Raw genomic sequence first — 14416 nt, 5'->3', positions numbered from 1 at the left:
AACGCGTCTCGCGCCGGACTCGCGTCTCGTCTCGGAGAGACGAGACCCCCGCGAGACGCATTGCAGCGCCCATCTCGTCTCCAGCTCGCGACCGTCTCGTCGCGTAGCTCGTCTCGGAGAGACACGAGACGAGCTGTCTCGCCACGCGCCAGGGACACGTGGCACGTCCCCATGCGTGCGTGACGCCCACTCGCTGGCCCGCGAGTGGGCGTCGTCACTGATGACGCAATAATTCATTTTTTTTAAAAAAAATCGATTTTTAATAAAAAAAATTTTTTTCAAACGGTAATATTACCGTTAAATATTTATTTTCATTTTTTAAATTTTTAATTTTTTTACTCTATAAATAATTATATTCCATACTCATTTCAAACACAAACACACATCTATTCCTCTCAAATCCTCTCTATCACTCCAATTTCCATCTTCAATCAACTCAAACAAATGGATCCTTTTGAGCAAATGCGCCAATTAATGGAACAATCACTCGAAGAAGATCGACGACGAGAGGCGGAGGAAGCCGCACCACCCCCACGACGCCCCCGGAAGTACATCAATCGGAACCGGGAGGAAGCCGCCGCACGGTTAGTACGCGACTACTTCTGCGATAACCCGATTTGGGGAGATACCTATTTCCGTCGCCGTTTCCGCATGCGGAAACCGCTATTTCTCCACATAGCGAATACTTTGGCGGCCAGGGAGGAGTTCTTCCGAGAAGGGTTCGACGCGGTCGGTCGTCCCAGCCACACGACGCTGCAGAAATGTACTGCAGCCATCCGGCAGCTTGCGACTGGACAAACGGCCGACATTTGGGAAAACTTTGGCGGAGAAGATTAAATTATGTCATTTTTATTTTTTTAGAATTTTAATTATGTCTTCGTTTTTTTTAATGTTAAGTTGTAATATTGTTTTAATTTTAATAAAGTGTGTTTGTTTAAATTGAATTGGGTTTTAAAAAAAATTATAAATTAAATTGAATGAATAGTAATTAAGAGACGGTATAGAGACGGTTAAGAGACGGAGCGTTGCAGGTTCCGTCTCTTAGTTAAGAGATGGAGGAAAAAAGGACAGTGGGGCCCTCAAATAGTGCTCAAATAGTAGTTAAGAGACGGTTTAAGAGACGGTATAGAGACAGCGTTGTGGATGGCCTTATGCGCGCGATTGATTAATTAACAGAATAAACCACAGCCCCACACAAGTGGGGACCACTACACGTCATACTACTGACTTGCAAATCGTAATCTGATACACGATCTCCAACTCTCAAGCGTGCCACGTGACGATTTGAATTCAAAATTTTTGAATAAATATTACACCCTCCGTCCCACATAATTTGACCCAGTTTTTCATTTTGGGTCGTCCCACATAATTTGACTCATTTCACTGTTACCATTTTTAGTAGTGGACCCCACATTCCACTAACTCATTCCTACTCACATTTAATTATAAAACTAATATATAAAAGTAGGACCCACATTCCACTAACTTTTTCAACTCACTTTTCATTATATTTCTTAAAACCCGTGCCCAGTCAAAGTGTCCCAAATTATATGGGACGAAGGGAGTATATTTGTTCAATAATAGGATTTACATTTGATTTCACCCTAATTTTAATAAATATAAAAAATAATGAATTATAAAAGTTAATAGTATAATTGAAAACAAGTTAAAAAAATTAATCAAATATGAGTTCTACTTTTATATAAAATGTAAGTTGAAATGAGTTAATAGATTATGAGTTCGTTATTAAAAATAATAACAAATGAAATGTGACAAATTTTGTGTAAGATGGAAGAAAATGAAAATGTGACAAACTTTTCAGGACGTAGGGAATAATATTTACAATGAACTAAAAAAAATATCCATAGAATACGATTTACACAATTTTCCGATACTAAATAAAAAAAGGATAGTTATAAATTTAGATAATTGCATATACATAATTGGAATAATTTTGTCAATATCATAATTTCCTTAATTAACAGAATTTGTATAATTTAATTCAATTTTTAAAATTTTATTTAATCACCTTTCATGTTCATTAAGAAAAAGGTAATACTAGTAATTATTACTATTTTCTAATTGTAAAGTATCCATCTCTAAAAGTAAATAAAAATAAAAATATTCACATATTTATTTTTGGATATTTAATTATAAAAGGAAATAAGTTCAAAAAAATAAAATAAAAATAAATAACATATAAATATAAAGATAAAGATAATGCAAAGAAATATGTGATCATTATGGCCATGTTATTTTAATATATAATTCACATTTTGATAAAAAAAAAATGATTCTTTATTTTTTACTACTTCATATACTCCTTCCATCTCATGAGAATATGCAATCTTGGTTGGACACGGGTTTAATAGATAATTGATAAACTAAAAGAGAGATAGAAAGAAAAAATGATTGAAGTTTTAGAGCATTAGCAATAGAAGAACCTTCCCAAATGGCCCTTTTTTTATTATTTCCACATCAACATTTTATCCCACTTATTTTTAAAAGGACCTATCTCTCTCCAATGGAATGGCCTATCCCACTTTCCATTTCATTCCACATCATCAATATTTTGTTTTAATTTTATTTTTTTTGCTCTTCTATATTTAATATGTTATCAACTTAATTAAATTAAAATGTAAAAGTAATTTAATGCATGAAATAAATTTTAATTGATCTCAAATATGTGACAACTTATTAATTAATTAGATGAAAACCTAAATTAGGTCATCTCCCAGCTATATTCCATTTATTTAATAAAAATATTGGCCCACTAATAATTGCAACAGAATTAATAAAATTAGTTTAAATAAAAATTAGAGTTACATTTTCTATTCTTCCTATCTCTCTTTCTCTCTCAGCAAAACTGGAAAAAAAATCAATCATAGGGTCGATCGTCGGCACTATCACCACTATGGAGGGTCGATCGACGGCCCTATGGGATCGGCCAAGGCCGATGCAACGACTCAAATGGGGGAGGTGGAAAGGGGCGGTGATCGGCCCCTCTTCCACAATGAGGGGCCGATGGGGAAGCCGATCATTTGCTCAATTGATCGGCCCCCCATTGCTAATGCTCTTATTAGTAGAGAATGAGTCACACCTCATTTGAGAGAAAAAAAATTCTAAAATTAAAGACTTCAGGACGGACTAAAAATAAAAGATTCATACTTTTGAGGAACGGATATAGTATTAAGATTAATGGTTCATTGTTACTTATTGATGATTTATACCCAGTGCAGACCTACTAAGAGCCATGGGGGACCCATGGAACCCCCAAAAATTTTATGTATTAGTATATGTATATTAACGCTTTTCACAAATATATCAGTAGCGTAGTTGGCTTGTTTCTCTATCTTTAGCGCGGAGATTGGTGAGAGTTTGATTCCCAGTCGAAGCAATTTATTTGTTTTCCACTTAAATTTTAACTAAGAGTTTATTCACTCCATTTTTACTGATTCTTCTTATATCTATAAATGCTCTTATTTTTTCTTATTTATACTTGACATGAGTTTGATTCTTACAAAATTTTTATTTTTTATTTTATATATTTGAGAGTTTAATTCTAAACAATTACTATATTTTCTTTCATTTTACATTGATGTTTGGAACCATCATAAAAATCTTGCGTCCGCCACTATTTATACCTATGAATTATGATGATTTGGTTTGAAAATTTTTTAAATCAAAATAAAAAAAGTTAGGAGAGAATAATATATGAGACAAAGAAAAAAACAAGATATTATAAAATAATTAAATATTTGAAAAAATATATAATACTCCTCTGTCCTACAATAATAAGAGTCATTCTTATTGTTGGCACGAGTTTTAAGAAATGTAAAGAATAATGGGTTAGAAAAGTTAGTGGAATATGAAATCCACTTTTTATATTGGTTTTATAACAAAATATGAGTGAAGTGAGTTAGTGGAATGTGAGACCAATTTATCATTTACGGTAAAAATGAAGTGTGACTCTTGTCATGGGACTAACTAAAATGACAAAGTGTGACTCTTATTGTAGGACGGAGGGAGTAGTATATATTAAGTTATAAAAGTATTTTATAATTAAGTTTAGTAATTTGATTATGTAATGTGTTAATTAATACTATTACCATAATTAATTCACAGTCTAATTCAATATATTTTTCTTTAAATGGCAGGGTTTAGTCATTAAATTGTATCCTAAAACAGAACTAAAATAAAGCTATTATGTGTATATAATCTATGTAAATTTAACTTCTTCTTTTTTATCTCGTATAAAGATTTAATCATATTTGAAGTATTTTTGTATTGTTTTAGACTTATATCATTTTCATCTTATTGACTTGAGGGCTGTTTTAGTCTTCTTACCTCCCTCATCTCTTTTCTCTTTTCTCTCTTCTCTTTTCTTCAATTGTATCTCTCTCTTTCATTTATTTAACAGTGAATTATAAAAATAGCCTATAAACTTTGCTATTTGAACCTTTGGAGTCCTTGGACTTTAAAAATATTCTAGGTGATTCCTTTTTTTATCATCTTTATCATTTTTAAAAAAAATAATTATTTTAAAAAAATAGATATTCAATACATCCATCAAATTAAAAATCATAACAAGAGCTTTAATTTAAAATACTTTATTTCAAAAATAATTTTCAAATGAAAAAATTATTGACTAATAAAATTAAATTCCTAATAATTTCAATCCATCCGATTATTTCAACCATTCCTCTTTCATTTAATATTTTCTTAATAAGTCCTTAAACTTATTTTTAGTCAAGTCTAAATATATGGTGCTATTTCTTTCATTTAATAGGTAGTCTTTAAAGAAAATGTTAACGGTACATTTAGATAATTCATTAAAAATCATATTTCATCGAATATATCACAATGAATAGTTTACTAATTAAGATAAAAATAATATTATGAGGAATTCTGAGACAATTTTGAATTATAAAAACATAAAAGTGCTTATATTTTGTCTTCGATATTCCCTGAATTTTGGCGTAGGTCATGATGCCAACGAACATGGAAGTCCGTCGTTAAAGCCACAGTTTTTTATATTTCTTATTTAAAAGCTGGGACGAAGGTAGTAGTTTTTTTATTACTTTAGTAATTGCAAATCGGAATGGTATTTATTACACTGCAGGTCGTAACTAGACAGGACTAATGTTTATATAGGTATTCATTAAATAAATGGTCTAAAAAGTAATCTTTGTGTTTTATAGCGGTGGATGTAATATTTTTTTTACGAAGATTAAAAAAAATTATGTGATCTATTAAATAAAAAGAACTACTAATAAAGTAGGAGATGGAAAAAATAAACACAATAAAGTAAAAGAGATTAAAAGAGATGGAAAAGTAAGAGAGTCATTCTACCATTTTGGTACGTTCTATAGTAATAAAGTAATTTTCTCTTTTAGTAAAAGTCAACACATTTATCCACACCTATTTTACCCTCTCTTACTTTATTCTCTCTTCATCTCTCTACCTTTTTTCATTTTCCACTTTATTCTCCATTTACTTAACACACCTAACACAATTTTCTTAATCTACGTGCCGAAAAGAAACGCATCCATTACGATGGAACAGATGAGTACATTTTACTAAAAAATGAAATGACTTTATGTTACGAGCACACCGACACCACCAACTCCGACCACTGGAGCAGAGGAGGTTGAGGAGAAGCAGCCGGAGACCATGGAAGAGGAAGCACCGCCGGAGACAGAAGCACCGCGGGAAGAAGAGCAGGTGGAAGACACGGCGGTCAGGAAGCTCCGGCCAAGGGAGCAGATCAAGCAGCCAGAGAGGTTTCGGGACTACAAAGCCAAATAGGCGTGTACTCCCTCAACTTGAGTAGATGGAGTTATTTAATTATTTTTTATTTAAATTATGTTTTATTTTTTAAACATTTTATTTTATTTTAAACATTATTTGAGTCGGTCGTTTTATAAGCTCCGTTTAGGTTTTCTTCATTGATGCTTTCCCGGATGAATAGGTTAGGTCGAATCAACCATAGGGTTCTTAGTCTATAAATAAGACTATTCATTAATCATCATTAATTAATGAAGAATTATTTTTCCCATTCGCTTGTGTTCCAAGTTTCACACTAAACCCTAAAACTGCCGATGGGAATTTTCCCACGCCAGTAGTGTTTGTGTCACCGCCGATCCTCTCGAGGATGCCGGTTCATCGTGAAGTTTGTGCAGGAGTGGGGAGATATCAGTTGAGAGGAAGAACCTTCTTAACAAGTGGTGCTTTCATCCCGAATTCATGGCTCGGAATGAATCTATTGTTCCGTCGGGGGTGGTTTCTACTGGCGGCAAAGCGCAAGAAGTGTTGGTTGGCACATCTCGTCGCCAGCCCATCGTGGGTCGACGGCAACCGCAACGTGACGATCCGTCCTAAGATACCGGTCAGCCGATCGGGGAGCCTGCCATCGACCTCTTAACTCAAGGGTGCGACAAAATTATAGCCCGTTTTGAAAGATTGGAAACTCAGATAGAGAGTCTGGAGGCCCTGGATTATTTGGATCCCGATCCTCCGTATGATGATGATGATGGTCAGGATGAGGAGGAGTACCAGGCTTACCAGGGATCTTTCAGCCCGACGTCGTGCCGTAATCGATGGCCTGGGGATAGGGAAGGACGATCACGTCGGGAGGAGTCAGGAGGAAATTTCCGTGGTCGCGATATTTTTCGTGGAAGAGGGCTCGCCTCTCGACGCGTGGACGGTCTCCCAAGGGCTGCGACGTGTTGGGACCCTCCTGCAGCCCGTCACTCGACATGGCAGGACCGACGACAGCCGTAGTGCTGGGATCCGCCATATCAGCGCGGGCAGTCATACTCCAACTCCAAGAGGGGGTCAAGATGTCCGCCCCTCACTTCGATGGGGAAGATGCCTCGAACTGGATTTCTCGAGTGCAATATTACTTCGATCACTTGATGATGCGTGACGAGGATCGATTGCACTATGTGATCATGTTGTTTGATCCCCCAGCAGCGGAGTGGATTTTCAACTACTGAGCCAATAACACTTTCGTCACCTGGGATGAGTTTTTGGAGGATGTGCAGCATCGGTTTGATCCACAGAGTTTTATGAATCCCATTGGACCATTGTCTAAACTGGTCCAGACGGGCAGGGTGGCGGATTATCATGCCACTTTTGAGCGTTACGTGAACCGTGTAGCAGGCCTCTCGGAGGAAGCTTTGATTCCAATAATCATCGAGGGCCTCAAGGAGCCGATTCAGGAGAAAGTTGATCTTCACCAGCCATCGACTTTGGCTTCAGCAATGGCGCTGGCTTTGCGTTTGGGGGCCTCATACGAAGAAAGGACGTGTAAGGCAGCCTCGTTTCAACGACGCCAAGGGTACAATCGGGATTCGCGGCTGGAACCAGCAAACAGGGTCGGCTAGCAGGGCGGTTCCTCCACGGAAGCCCCGGGTCAGCCCCCGCAGGATTCTGATCACCCCCGTTTTTAGCCAATCAACATATCCAATGCGGAGAAGGCGGAACGCTCTCGAAAAGGACTGTGTTAGCATTGCCCGGAGAAATACTCCCCGGGTCATGTGTGCGAGGTGAAACTTTTATCCTATGTTGGGGATGACGATGAGGATTTATGGGACGATGGCCAAAACGTGCAGAACCTTGACGAGGACGTCATTACAGCTGATTTGTCCCATTTGCACGCCATGGATAGTCAGAATCGGTCGATTCCGTTTCACATGGAGGGTGTGACCGGTTCGACGGATGTCCGGATTTTGTTGGATACCAGTAGCTCACATGATTTTATGCACCCTAGAATTGCGGAGCTCCTTCGGTTGTTTCCAATCAATAAGATATCATCCACGTAAAGTACCAAGAACACCACATTTGCACCTTCAACTTCCTTATACACGCAGCTCTCTTTTGGGCACTGATCAAAACCAAAATATTTCACAGTTTTATCAAAGCACATGTTCCATGCTCTAGATGCTTGCTTAAGTCCATAAATAGATCTCTTAAGCTTCCAGACCATGTTCTCTTTTCCCTTAACCTCATAGCCCTCGGGTTGTTTCATGTAAATGGTTTCTTCAAGACTGTCATGTAAGAATGCGGTCTTGACATCCATTTGTCATACTTCCCCGTCCATGTAGGCTGCAATGGATAGGAGGATTCAAATTGATTTAAGCATAGCGACAGGTGAGAAGGTCTCATCGTAGCCGTTGCCCTCTCTTTGGGTATAACCCTTTGCCACTAATCTAGCTTTAAACAATTTCACCTTCCCATCGGGACCTCGTTTACGTTTGATTACCCACCTACGTTTTCAAGGTCGTAAACGTCCTTATCCTCCATTGATTGTAGTTCGGAATCCATCGCCTCAATCCGGTTGAGGCCATCCAAATTATTTACTGCTTCTTTGTAGTTCTAGATGATCAGAAACTGAGTCAGAAGACTCTCCCAGACCAATCCACCTTTCAAGTTCTTTTTAAACCCTCCCACTACAACGAGGCTCAACAATCACACGAGTAGAAGTTGTAACAGTTGGTGCAATATTTTCTTGTGGAGTTTCCTCTTGTGTAATTGGAACGTTATCATCTCTCATTTCATCGAGAGTGATTACACTTCTGGGTTTTTTATTCTTTACATATTCCTCTTCCAAGAACTTTGCATTTGTGCTGACAAACACTTTGTTGTCTTGAGGACTATAGAATTCATAGTCTTTTGTTCCTTTGGCATATCCCACAAACAAGCATACCTCAGTACGAGGATCCAACATACTTGGATCTTTAACTAGCACATGTGCTGGACAACCCCATATCTTGAGATGTTCAAGGTTGGACCTGCGTCCAGTCCATAACTTATGAGGTGTCTTAGGTGCTAACTTTGTAGGTAAGTTCTTGTGGGTATAACACGTTGTTTCTAGCACAAAGCCCCAAAGGAATTTTGGCAACTGAGCATAACACATCTTTGATCAAACCATTTCAAGAAATGTTCGATTTCTCCTTTCTGCAACCCCATTTTGTTGAGGTGTGCCAGGAGCGTTCAATTGGGATTCAATCCCAGCTTCTGCCAGGTAGCCCAAGAACTCATCACTAAGGTATTCGTCTCCTCGATCTGTCACGACCGCACTTCCTAAGGATAGAAAGCACGATGGATCGCGACTAGTGGGGGAATTAAGAAGCGGGGAAGAAAGGGGAAAACAATCAAGGGGTATGATATGTAGATCAAAAGATGAACTTTATTACCAAATTATAGTCTGAAATAACGAAGCAACAAAGTTCGTAGGAAAAGTAGTCCAACAGAATAAAGATAACATCAGAGTTCTAAAACTTGACGTAGCGGAAGCATTTGAGAGTTAGTTACTACTATGTATGAAGACACAATAGCAACCGGAATATTTAATGAATACTGTCTTTGTCCAAATGCTCAACATCCTCCGTCCTCGTCAACGCTCAACCTGCACATAGAGAAAACATATGCAGGGCTGAGTACTTGATGCACTCAGTGGACAAATGCCAAAACAGTTATATCATGCCACCATTGAGTGACCTCGGGGTTTTAACTTGAAAAGGCCCGAGACACTAAAAATATCTCAATCACAACCTTTCAACTCATCCTCAAATCATTTTTCCTCATCATTTCAAAACACAACCATTTCTCCTTGATTTATTTAAGAAACTGCCATATCTGTTCTTTAGGGTGCCGTGTAAGGGGCCACTTTCCACGAGCACGAAAACCGGCCAACCCATTCGATGACTCACGGTCCTCATCGTGTACACTAGTCCGAGTAGGGACGTACCCTTGCTAGGACCCGAATTCGATTAAACTCATAGTAGGGACTCACTCCCTACTAAGCAATCATCAACATCATCATCAATCTCATCAACATCAACATCCTGTGAACGAGAATGTGGCCGTAAACTCGATCACTAGACCGGCCGACCCAAAAGACGGCTCACGATCCCCATTGGTGTACACTAGCCTGAGTAGGGACTCACTCCCTAGTCAGACCCGAATTCGATTTCAATAGGTCTAGTAGGGACAACTCCCTTGCTAAACAAACAGATAGGCATTTCTCAAAACAAAACATGGCATGATATTCCTTTTACAAACTTTATTTTCCTCAAAAACGTATTTGAAACATAAATCATTTTTCTGTCAAGGTCGAGCATCATCTCACATCACATCAACAAGTCGAGCATTTCATAACCACTCGAAAAGCTATACAGCGCAACACATGACAATCACTTTCACTTTAAGCACATAAATCACATAATCATGTAATAATCGCAATCAAAGGCATTTCGTCACATAAAATAATGCCCAAACCAATATGTCAAATCGAAAGCTCTTGAAAATACTTTAGTTCGAAAACCCACAAAATACTTAGTTAGAAAGCCCACAAAATACTTAGTTAGAAAGCCCACCTCATTCGCTTAAAATTCCCTTAGTAGCTTCTCGTTCCGACTTTAGCGGCCGTGCGAACCACCTTTTCGGAAAATACATAAAGTTCACATCAATCTCGGTAACGAAGACATTTTAGAATGCATGCACTCTAATTAAAATCTTTTAATTCATTTTCTCGGTTTTCGTACATTTTCGATTATTCGGCGGCCGCCCAAGGCGTCGCGTGCGACGCCGGTCGGCCGCTTACTCTCGTTCTTTCCTCCGTTGGCTCCTCGTATTTTCCATGATGTCGGAAATAAATTTCCTAAAATTATTTAAACGCATACTTAATTTATCGCAATTATTTCTCTTCGTAAATACTTTTACTTCGCACTTGGGTAGTATTATTCGTGCTTCAAATTATTCCGGGATTTAATTAAATCATTATTCACGATTAAATTATCGGCCCAATCATCTAATCATTCCCCCACCTTTTATCTCCAATTTAAAATTTTGAAGCCCAACAAAAAGATTTGGAGCCCAACTAACCAAACATCCCATTTTAATTAATAGGTCCACTTTAAAAAAAAACAAGTAGAGGCCCAAATGACAAAAGCCCAAATCCCTTTTTCTTCCACCATTTTACACGTCTCTCTCATCTTCTTTTATCTCTCTCTTCTCCTCTTCCTCTCTTCTTCTTCTTCATTTAAAATTTCCGCCGCCCCTCCCTTTTCGCGTCGGAGCCACCTGCCCGGTGAGAGGAGTGCTGCCGCCGAGCGTCGCTCAGCGTCGTTGTACTCCCGCTGTCGCCTTCGATCCGTCAGCGTCGCCGTCGCGGTGGGGGTCCAGCCGCCGGCTTACTTAGCCGCTGCACAGTGCCGTCGTGGCTGTTCCGTCGCTGCTGCTGTTCGCCAACGGGAGCTGCTGCTGTTCGCCAACGGGAGCTGCTGCCGGAGTCGACGGACAGCGCAGCTGCTGTCGCCGGACAGCATAGCTGCTGTCGCGCCATCGTCTCTCCTCGTCGAGCCGCTGCCGTCGCTTCCTCCTCCCCAAAACCACTCCGAACCCGCTCGGAAACACTCCGAAAAGACCCGCAAGGTGTATTTTTATTATCAAGTTACGTTCTTTGGGACTTTCGATTGCATACGGCGAGTGTTCGATTAATTTCAATTGTTGATTGTTATTTTGTTTGATTTGATTATGGAAGTGGATTATGCAATGATGTATGAAATATATATACAAAGATTCATGCTTTGAGGCTTGAAAAGAGATTATACCTCAAGAAGGATTGATTTTGGTGGTGGAGGAGCAAGAATGGTAGCAACCCACTTCCTTCACTCTCGGCTCTCTTCTCAAATTTTGTTTTGTTTGAAGTTGAAGTAGAAGAGTAGTGGAAAGATGAATGAACATAGGTTATAATATGGGTGACTCTTGATTTTGTAGAATTAATTGTGAGAAGATGGAAAGTGAAGAGAGTTGGAGGTGAAGAGCCCCCATGGTGAAAGACCGTAGACTACTGGGAGAAGAAGAAGGAAGGAAGACTTTTTTTTTTCTTTTGGGCTTGCTCTCATATCTTTGGAAATTGTATTGGGCTCAACATATATCATTTAAATTAGTTTGGGTTCATTTAGTTGAAAGCCCAAGTTGATAATTATTTAATTGTTATGTATATATTGTTATTGCCCAAGGCCATTTTATATATACTCATTGGACTCTAATTTAATTTGAGAAGCCCAAATGTAAATATACGTACTTCATATTCTCGCATTTTTTTTCGATAATTAAAATTCGCAAAACTTTATTAACTTTTGTTATCTTGTTCAACACAAATTAAAGAACGCCTAGCGTCACAACTTATATTTGGTGTTGTTCCAAATATAATTTCTTCGACCGTTCCTCGATTTACGCGCATCATCTTCCATAAAAAGTACGGGCATTACACGATCGGATCATAAGGACTTTCTAGTCTCACTATGACGCGTCTCTGCAAATGCCTTGAACTCTTTGAATTTCTCAAATGATTCTGATTTGCGTTGCATCAAGTAGACTTGGGCTAATCTTGAATAATCATCAATGAAGGTGATGAAATATACATAGCCACCCCTAGCTTGAATTTGAAATGGACTGCACACTTTTGAGTGAATGAGATCTAGTACCTTCTTGGCTCTATTTCCTTTGATCTTAAAAGATCTTTTGGTCATCTTACCTTCCAAGCAGGATTCGCAAGTTGGAAAATGTTGTAAATTTAGTCCCTCAATTGAGCCAAGGCTCGCCAACTTTTGGATCCTTCTTGGATTGGCATGCCCAAGCTTTAGATGCCATAAGTACATATCATTCACATCGTGTGGAGAAGTTTTTCTCTTGCGAGAAACTGATATGTTATTCAATTCAACAAGATGATGCGTAGAGCGTATAGTATACAAGTTATTTTCCATGATACCCTGACATATAAAATAATCACCTTTCTTTATAATGCAAGCATCATGAAAAGAAACAGAATATCCGTCAAAAACAAGTTTAGAAACCGAAACCAGGTTCCTTCTAAACGAAGGTATCAATAAAACATTGTTCAATACAAAAACTCTACTACTAGAGAAGCTAATATAAACAACTCCAACTGCAATCGCTCCCACTCTAGTAGCATCCCCCAGATGGACAGTGATCTCGCCTTCACTTAGTTTCCTTGATTCATGCAATAGAGCAGAATCAAAACACACATGATCAGTGGCTCCCGTATATACTACCAATTGATGGGTAGAAACAGTTGCTAAGTGAGTTTCAAGAACATGAGCTTGGTGTATACCTGAACCATTTGGACCTTTACCCTTTTTGGGGCAATCAGGCTTCTAATGTCCCTTTTCACCACACTTGAAACACTTGCCAGTTTTTCATGCCTTAACCTTTTTCTTGCCCTTCTTTGCCTTCAACCCTTTGTCGACTTGCTCCGCCTTGCCATCCTTTCTTGGTCTAGTGACCTTGAAACCGGAGGCATGGTCAACCAACATAGCTTACTTAGCTTGGGCATAAATGCTTTCAGCGTTCTGAAGCTCAGTTAGAAGTTCAGTCAAGTTGAGGTCTTGCTTAGTCTTCTCATCGTTGACTTTGAACTACTGAAAGCTTCCTGGAAGACTCTGGAGTATTATGTCCACATGGAAATCCGCATCAATTGATCCTCCCAAGACCTCAATTTGATTGAGGTGGCGCATCATCTCAAGGACATGGTCCCTGACTGGTGTCCCCTCCTTCATAGTCTTATTCATGAGACTCCTGATCGCTAGAGATCTAGCAGATAGTCTCTAAGTCCCAAAGAGGGATTGAAGGTTCTCCATGATCTCATAAGCAAATTGATAGGAATGATGCTGATGTTGAAGCACATTTGACATAGAAGCCAAAATGTAGCACTTCGCCATCTCATTTCCTTTCATCCATTTCTTATACACGGCCTTCTCTTCCTCTGAAGCATTTTCAGTGGGTTTAGCGAGACAATCGGTATCAATCACAAACTTATAATCATCAGCGATGAGAACAATATCCAAATTATGTTTCCAGTCTACATAATTTGGCCCATCGAGTTTGTTTTCTTTCAAGATCACAGATAATGGATTGAGCGACATAATTGATATTGACTGAGAAAAATAAAAGGTATCCATCACACAACCAAATGGACAGTGATCTATAAAACATTCGAGAATAAACATATGCTATTAAAACGCTAAATAAACAAGCACCAAAAGATGTCATGGATTATTTAGATTTTAAAAGGTTTTTCTTGATCACAATACCGACAGATAGTCCAGAGACCATAAGAATGGTATGACTGCCTAATATTGCCTATGCTAGTACCATAACTCTAGTCCTCAAGAATCTTATCTTTCTTTGAATACTCTTCTAAAGAAAGGTCACACGCCACTCAACAAGATTCTAAGACCATGGTTAACATCTTTTAAACAATGCTCACTTCTTGATAATATTGCTCCCACTGGACACGATATTACTTCAGAAATATGCCTTTCATTTAAAAGAACCATTTTAGTTATTCAAATATTGCGAAAACTGTAAATACTACTTATAACAT

The 14416-nt window shown here is 38.5% G+C and overlaps 1 protein-coding gene and 1 long non-coding RNA gene across 2 annotated transcripts; one reads left to right on the top strand and one right to left on the bottom strand.

Annotated features, from left to right (window-relative positions):
* The first annotated feature begins 11018 nt into the window (after positions 1-11018).
* Positions 11019-12000, top strand: LOC121771024. The gene is made up of 2 exons (XR_006043908.1): positions 11019-11658; positions 11785-12000. It is a non-coding gene; the product is annotated as an uncharacterized LOC121771024 (long non-coding RNA).
* A 1637-nt stretch (positions 12001-13637) lies between these two features.
* On the bottom strand, positions 13638-13955 carry LOC121774971. Its single transcript, XM_042171903.1, has one exon. It carries the CDS (start codon positions 13953-13955, stop codon positions 13638-13640), a length of 318 nt encoding a protein of 105 aa, XP_042027837.1.
* Positions 13956-14416: the final 461 nt, after the last annotated feature.

This window comes from Salvia splendens, chromosome 2 (assembly GCF_004379255.2).
Source record: "Salvia splendens isolate huo1 chromosome 2, SspV2, whole genome shotgun sequence".
NCBI lineage: Eukaryota > Viridiplantae > Streptophyta > Magnoliopsida > Lamiales > Lamiaceae > Salvia > Salvia splendens.
This window is presented reverse-complemented; position numbering and strand designations above follow the sequence as displayed.